The 8,362-nt window shown below is 46.3% G+C and overlaps 1 protein-coding gene across 4 annotated transcripts in view; it reads right to left on the bottom strand.

Moving 5' to 3' along the window:
- Window positions 1–500: 500 nt before the first annotated feature.
- The window catches only part of myo1g (myosin IG), a 38,616-nt gene continuing 30,754 nt past the window's right edge, over window positions 501–8,362 (bottom strand). For 3 of the 4 annotated variants that reach the window (XM_035620853.2, XM_047330017.1, XM_047330018.1), the window contains one exon: window positions 501–1,333. In XM_035620853.2, coding sequence (XP_035476746.2) covers window positions 1,171–1,333 — 163 coding nt within the window. In that variant the 3' untranslated portion in view covers window positions 501–1,170. Of the gene's footprint in view, window positions 1,334–3,444; window positions 3,719–8,362 lie in introns of all 4 variants that reach the window. The other variant, XR_007030315.1, reaches the window with a different exon arrangement.

Below are 8,362 nucleotides of genomic sequence, written 5' to 3'. Positions count from 1 at the left end.
AATACTCCTTTGACATTGCACTCTATCTGCTCCAAATGACAGCGAGAGGCTTTAAACTCGTACTCGGAAATCCTGTAAAATGACGTCTGTGCTTATCTGCCCAGCTCATCTGATCCGGGTGGACACCACAGGGACGACGGGAGGAAATGGCTCTTGCGTGAGCGAGTCCAGTATTTTTCTTTGGGCAGCGGGCTTGATCGCCGCTGTGCAAAAAAGGACAGTTTCAATTGACCATCTTTAAGTGTCTGACTTCCCGCGGGCGTGGAGAAGAGGGGGCCATGCCGTGAATTGACTGTACTTGTGCAGGAAATCCCCCTCGATCACTCGGCCGCACATCGGCACGGAACGCTGCAGAGCTCCTGGCCGCTTTCATTGGCATTCTCAAAGGCCCCCGAACGCGTTAAAAGTGAAATGTTGTGATCGCTGCATTATGAAGTCTTGATTGGCGCAGCCTGCTGTCTGTGCATGTGGTAAATCAACACGCTTAGGTAAATCTTGGATGAATTATTTTCTACCACGGGGCTTGTTTTTATTTCTAATTTTTGATACTTCTGACATGGAATAACAGCAGCAGGGAATAAGGCAAAAAAAGAGAGTTTAATATTTCATCAGTTCAACTGATTGTAAAAAATATACTCTAGATGTTTTTCAAGACTGAATTTAAGCATCGCAAAGTACAATTTGTCAGCAAGAAAATTTCATTTAAATTTTTGTCTTGATAATATAACTTCAAAATATCTTATCGATAAAAAAAAAAGACTGCTAAGACATACGCGTATGTATTGCTGCTGTGTCCTGTGAGGCTCTACACCAACATAAACATCCTAATTTCACAAATTTGCTCCCCAATGTATTCGCCTCATATGTCCGGTGAACATTGACCATTGTCCCCCCGCAGCTCAGGAGTAAGAAAGCAGATCCTGCCTGCAACTCTGCTACTCTAATACGTTAAACTTGTCGTGAAACTGCAATTCAAAAAGTCCTACGTGTGGGCTGAGACAGACGCAGATTTACAGACCTGTTTTTGCCATTTACATCAACCTCGATGATATTTTGACCAGTTCAGGTATGGATGGTATCGCGTGACACTGTAGAGAGCACACAGAGCTCCAGTGGTATCTACAGTATCCATGAGGTCAGTCCGTCTGTGGTTCGGTGGGATGGTCTCTCCTAGTTGCCGGGGACCAGCAGGATGAAACCGTCTCGACTCTTCTTGAAATCTGCGTTAGTCTGTCCAGGTTTCGTTTCCACTGTGACGCTCTTGGGTTTCCCTCGCATGTGAAGCTGCACGGCCGAACGACAAACCTTCACAGGAAACTGGACATTTCTCACACTGGAAGACAAAAAAAGACAAACACACACTCATTTCTGCATCGCTACATTTGTGCAGGTATTCACCGACTCCACGAACTCCACAAAGCTTTGGACAATAACTGTCTAAGCGTTCTTCTTCATCCGCAGCATTTCCTGAGAATTTCTGTGCTGGCACTGCCGTACAATAATAATATTAAAAATAATAATAATAATAATAATACATTTCATTTATAGAGCACTTTTCATTGCTAAAAGCCATCTCAAAGCACAAGAAAATAGTGACCTTGTTTCAACACAAATAATAAGTAATTTCTCTAATTTTAGGACATGTTTAAAGAGATCACGCTGCCATCTGTTTATTTTAACCAATCAACAGTCTCATCCGGGTGCCGCGGCGTCCCACACCCAATCTCCCCGCTGACAGCTGGGACGAGGAAGTGTTGCCTGCCCCACCGCTCGGCTGCTGCACGCTCAGCTGAAGATGATCCACTATGAAGTCGCTGCTTCCTCTCGGGCCCTCGGGGATCCTGCAGCCTCAGCTCCGGCCTCGTCGACCCCCAACGCTCTGCCAAGCACAAGCTGGCCCGGCGCATGGCTCGGTCTTCGCAGCGTGCACGCAAAGAAACCTCATAGCGTTTCCAGCTACGTCACAGTCGGAGGCCCCGGGGGGGACTCAGGGGAGCAGCACGGTTGATACTCCCTACTTGTGAGGATGTTTTTCTGTTATGGATGTATTCAGATTGGGTGGTTGTTTGTTTTTTCTATCAGTCGACGCACTTTGTTTGAACCCGACTAGACGGCATTAAAAAAAAAAGCAGATGCAGAACAATATTTGCCAAACAGCTATTTGTGGACGCGTTTGAATGTTGTTAAGCATGGACGGCTCGTGGGCCAGCTTGGCAACCGTCGGCCTGCCTTGGCGAGAGTGATCCAATGAGTCGTTTCAAACGGTTAGTGTCCTGTTATCTACACACTGAGCCTGTCTCCTTCAAAAACAGGGACGTTCCGTTTGGAATTTTTTGGAAAAATGAATTGAATTTATAAAGATTCTATAATTTGAATTGTTATGCAACAGTGCAATAAAGAGAGAGAATAGAGACAAACCCCAGATAGATCGTTCTCTCTCAATATGTGTTGGATAAAGAGTGCGCCCAGCAATAAATTCTACATTAGGACTGTAAGTTAGCATATGATTATTAAATATACTCATGTATTAAATGTGCTGATGAACAGTTTGTGTAAATGCTTGGAGAGTTGTGCCTAATAATAAAAACATATATGTAAAAACAGCTTTTGGAGTTGCTGTAAATACACTATCAGTTGACTGGATAAATTACATCCCCAAAGTGAGGCCAAATCATCTAGATCGCCCCCTGGTGGCTGGCTGAATTAAGGCCATAGACCTCCTCCATACTATCGGATGGGACATGGACCAAATTAAAAAGTCAAAGTCCACATTGAATTAATTTTTCTCAAAGAGGATTTCCATCATTTCAGGTAGTTCCAATCAAAGTGATGCATGTTCAAGTGTTCATGTTTCTGATTTGGCGTTTTTGTTTTTGCTCACTTATGCTTCTTTGTCTACTTCTATCGTTTAATTCTGTATCAACTTGCTCCGAAAGTCTAAACTGTTGGAAAAAGTTATTTTCACTCAGCAAGTGAATCTTGGTTCACGTTGATCTGGACTGAGACCGTCTGCTTTGGTCCGACAACATTTAGTCCGTTGCTCCAGACCTTGGTCCGAGGAACCTTTCACACTTGTTATTTTGGTTCGGACTAATAAGGGAGGTGTGAAAGCGCCCTCAATCTCCCCGTCACTGGGGGTAAATAGGTCAAAAGGTCAGATGGAAATCTGACGACACCAGTCTGTAGAAAGCTGAGGCGGATCTTCAAATTCAAAACAGCACTTAGCGTTCACACCATTTGCTTTTCTAGCGTACGTTTCCAAAGCGGTGCTGCCGTTCATTACACCGTACGTCACTCCAACAGGTGGGGCCTTGCTCTCCTGCTTTTCTTTCTTTTTTTCTCCACGGGACCATTTGGCTCCTCATCAACCTCAAACCCCATTAAACCAGCTGTCCCGCCTGCACTGGGGCAGCGACAAAAAACCTGACACAGAAACCCACTGACCTCCACGGGGCTTTGATTTTTGTGGGATACTGTTGTCATCGCGCTGGCTACCACAAGTGAAACCCGACACTGTTGGGAGAAGCCTCTGGCTGTGCCCGAGCAGAGAGGACGTTATGTGGTGGAGGCTTGTGGGTGCAGAAAGGTGCAGGTCTCTGCTGCCACGAGAGGAAAGCTGAAGACGCTGGAGGCCGAGATTGTCTGTGGCTACAATTAAAAACTGCCTAAACACGTCGGTGACTCCTCATGTGAGTGCTTCTGTTTGGACACAGCTGGGCTGCAAAAGAAGAGTCAGTATTTTGAGTTTTTTTTGGAATGGTTAAATTGATAGAGAAGGAAAGAGTGGAATTAATAACCAAATTTCGTGGGGACATTACTTGAGAGGGTCTCTCCAGATGATTCACTTTTGGAGGGGATTGGTCAAAGGTCAAGGTCAAGGTCAAGGAAAATGTGGAAATATATACCATCACAAACAACAGCGCTACAGAGACAATCTAAAGATTAGATTGACCAAAGCATAATCCCCCGGGATATGATATGAGATCATATGATGAGTGAAGTTATGAGGATTTGAGGAAAAGAGGTCATACAGAGTTGAGTTTTTTCATCTCTGCATCCTACAGGACTACACACACAAGCAACACCTACAGCTTATTGAAGATTAACTTATGATAATATGGCGGGAATGAAATGGCATTATTACAATATATAAAAAATATATTAAAAAAGTAAACAGGGTCTGAATTACCCCCTCCGACGCTTTTCATTTGATCCTGCTTTTATTTGAATACTGGCTTCTACGTCTCTTTCACAGTATTTGAATCAGTCGGTTCAGGAGAGGCCTCCGCGGACACAACAAAGTCGGCAAACACACAAATTACTTGTTTTGACATATTTCTTTCTTTCTTTCTTTTCACACGGTGTGTGTGTGTGTGTGTCTCCCTCAGTATACAAACGCGGCCTGCGGCCTGCCGTCTGCCAACCAGGCCTCCCACTGCAGTCAAATTATTCATTGCTGTGGAGACTAAGCTGCCGACAGAACTGGGGCGAAGCAGCAGCATCAGCAGCTCCTGGAGGACCACCCCAACCCGCCACCCACCCACCTTCGACTGCTCCCCTCTTTTATCTCGTCTTCCCTTTCGCTTTTTCCGCCTCCTCCATCTTTTCTCCCCCCGTCCACCCCGTCTATGATTCAGGATGCCGCTAATCCGATGTGAAAAAGTGCCGCTGGTGTCTGAATTACGCAGAATTACGGGGGCATTTCATTTGCGGCTGAGCTGTGTGTGTGTGTGTGTGTGTGTGTGTGTGTGTGTGTGTGTGTGTGTGTGTGGTGAGGCGTGAGCCAGCGATCTGGATGCAACACCGTGTTACTGTCGCCGCTTTGTGCCATTGTGGGAGAATCAGATCAACACCAGTCGCTCCCAGGGAATAATGTGCCGTCTCAGATAAAAGATGGTTCTACTGACAAAACAGCGTTTCTCAAAAGTTGATATAGTCTTTATTTTCTGCTGGAGGACAGGATTTTGCTACGGTCAACTGAAAATGGAGCTTCCCTCAACATTCACACACAAAACATCCAACGATGAGGGATCAATGTGTGCACCAGTGTGTCCTTATTGATTCAAAAGAACATTTTGATTTAATTGTTGGTAATTACATACAAAAATCATGAACATACAGGCCAGGTCCATAAGTATTTTGGACGGTGACACAATTTTCTGAACTTTGCCTCCTTACAAAATGGATTATAATCAAAGCCATAAAGATGTTGTTGGAAGTCTTGACTTTTAGCTTTAAACATTGCATTAGGCCTCAAGAAATAACAGCCCTCACATCACATTCACAATCCATTTTCAGAGGCTCAGCACGACAATGGCAAAAAACGGTACGTAAAACACTATAATGATGACGTGAGGGAGAAAATGAAAAACAGTAGGTGGATATTAATTCTCGGAAGTGAAAACTGTCGGATCAGTCAAGCAGAGAAGTGATGACGTCTGTCGTCGCACGCACGCACGCACGCACGCACGCGCGCGCGCACGCGCACACACGCACACACGCGCACGCGCACACACACACACACACACACACACACACACACACACACACACACACACACACACACACACACACACACACACACACACACACACACACACACACACACACACACACACACACACACACACACACACACACACACACACACACACACACACACACACACACACACACACACACGGTGAAGGAAACAACAATTCTGGACCTGAAGCCACTTGACATCACCTTCCTTCGGATCTGTTAATGACACTGAAACATACTTTAAAAACACTGCTGCTCCTTTTCTAAGTCTTATTGATTCTTCAACACCTCTCAAATCTAGCTCCTGCCTCGTCCGGTCCACCTTTTCTTTTCCATCTTTCTGTTTTTCTTTACTCTCTCCATCAGCGTCACCAGGTTCAACTATAATTGAGTCTCGGGAGGGGGTCAGACGGCGAGAGGTGTCCAAAGACGGACAGAGCAGATGTCGGAGACAAACAGGAGGCAGACTGAGGGACGTACGGGAGGCGAAAGCATAAGCGAGGCTGAGGTTGAGCGCGATGGACAGTTCTGATGGACGGTCTAAAGATGTGTTGAGGCAGGAAGAAGACTCAACAACTTCTCTCCGTTATCTCCCTCCAGTCTCTCTCGACTCTCTCTAAGCTCCGGAATTAGCACAACCTTTTTCAAGTTGAGCAGAAAAACTTTGCATCAATTTTTTGTCACATCTACTCGCGTCTTTCCACTTTCACACTCATCTCTCAGACTCACTTCACACCTCTAAAATTAACTTTGCACAGACAGAGTGATGGCAGTTGGCTCCATTAAAGGAATAGTTTGACAATCTGGCAGAGCTGCAGGTGAAGCTGTAGGTGATGCGGTACAGTTTCTTTTTTTTTAAAGATTTTAAATTATGTTGGGAAAGTATTAAAAAGGATTAGACGATGACGATGACGACGTCACTTCTTCACCTGTAGCTTTCCGTCCATCAGCGGCCTCATTCTGCCCTCCCACTCAACTTGACAGCCCCTCGTCAACGCAACCCTGCAATCTCAATTAGCGCTCCACCCAGCTGCCCGGCAACCATCACTGGGGCAACAGCATCATCTCCCAACAGCAGGGGCACCGTGGGCCGAGGCCCACTCATATCCGAGGTGGACCACCCCGCCGGCTTGGCTTTGCCGTCATAGTGCTGGTCATCACCCATCTCATCCATTATAATTAACATCACCATCACATGAAACAGTCTCCTCAGGGGGCATTCTGGGGAAAAAAGAGTGAGTCACGCTGTATCAACAGCAGAAGGAACGCACGTAGAGTGATTTCTATAATCGGTGAAAATATGGTTTAAGATGCAAAGCCAACACTCGCACACAGCTTGAATCATAAATGTGTATCATGGACTGTGATGTACTTTAACAGCGCGGGCTTCGATACATTTCTTACCAATGACTCTCGACACATTTCTGAGATAAGAGCAAATCGGTTTCGCAATGACTCAGCGAGGGAGAGCACATGCAGAGCGCGGCCTCCCATCACATCGATTAGCGATAAGAGAGAGACGATCCAATGCCACCAGGGTTTCGGGGGGGGGGGGGGGGGGGGGGGGGGGGGGGGGGGGAAATTTGTTCCACCTCAGCGCAAGTCAGCTGTTGGTGACAACACCGCAAAACAGCCAAACATGTGCCCGGTTGAGATCAAGAGCTGTTGAGTTGCCGTGTAGTACTCGACACAACTGCGTGAGGGATAGAAATGTTGTTGAGGAATCCATTTGTTGCACTCTGAGGTCGATTTAGAGGCAGCACGAGTACACAAAGAGGCCTTTTGATGCCGACGCAGTTTTTTCGAGGGCAGCGGCCGAGGCCGCGAGCGTGCCCGGGAGGCCGTGTGACGCTCGAGCAGAAAGTCCCCGAGATTTTAACAACCGAGCGCGTGGCAAGTCAGGGCGCCTTTATAAAAAAAAAAAAACCTGCCCCGCCACAGGCGAGGACTTTTGATGTAAACGTGTGGGAATGAGCTCATCGGGAAAATACGATGTGGGTATTCGCCGCTCGATGTTTCCCACCCATCTCATCCCAGTGTTGAATCCTCCTCCTTCACCGGAGGAAACTCTGCAGCCCTCTCACCCCCCCTGCACCGGCCATGTCTGCTCCTTCACCGTGAGCAGAAACTGGAAACGTAGTCGCGTGGCGTGGACGTAGCATGACGACACCACTTCCCGCGTGACATAATAATTGCAAGGAGACGTCGCTAAAATTAAACGCAATACTGGGCCCCATTGTAACAGAGGTCACATGGTTTCACTGCAGTGTATCCTTGACTATTACCAAACGCGGCCCATGTCATCTGCCGCTGGCTAAAATACCATCTGGAGAGACGCAGTATTTTATTACCCACTTCCTCTTGTAATGTTAATCCTGTCTGAATGAGGCCTTTTGTAGAAAGGAACAAATGAAGCATCTCAGCATTTCAAACAAAAGTTGTTTTATAGTTTTTATCGTCACATGTTCCATTTGATGTCCAGTCGAATATCCATCCGCATCCTATCTCCAACACTGGATGGTCCCAATAAACTTCTGCCGTTCTTTCTATAGCTGCAAACTCCAACGTTTGTCCGCCTCGCCAGCGTCCTCCTTCAGCATCAGCATTTAGATTCATGTGCCTTTTTTGAGCTCGGGGACAGTGGGTACAGGAAGACAATTTGCTCTTCTGGTGTGTTCTTGTTTCAACAAATAGTGAAAAGTTGAATGCGTGTCCTCATTGAACTTCTGCAAACAACCTTTTTTCTTTTTTTTTTAAAATCCAGCTGCCATGAAATCAGGACCAAATCACCCTCTTTATACTTTAATGGGTGGATCATGTGGTGCGAGAGGAACGTGTC

The sequence above is a fragment of the Scophthalmus maximus genome, chromosome 22, assembly GCF_022379125.1.
Source record: "Scophthalmus maximus strain ysfricsl-2021 chromosome 22, ASM2237912v1, whole genome shotgun sequence".
Classification (NCBI taxonomy): Eukaryota; Metazoa; Chordata; class Actinopteri; order Pleuronectiformes; family Scophthalmidae; genus Scophthalmus; species Scophthalmus maximus.
This window is presented reverse-complemented; position numbering and strand designations above follow the sequence as displayed.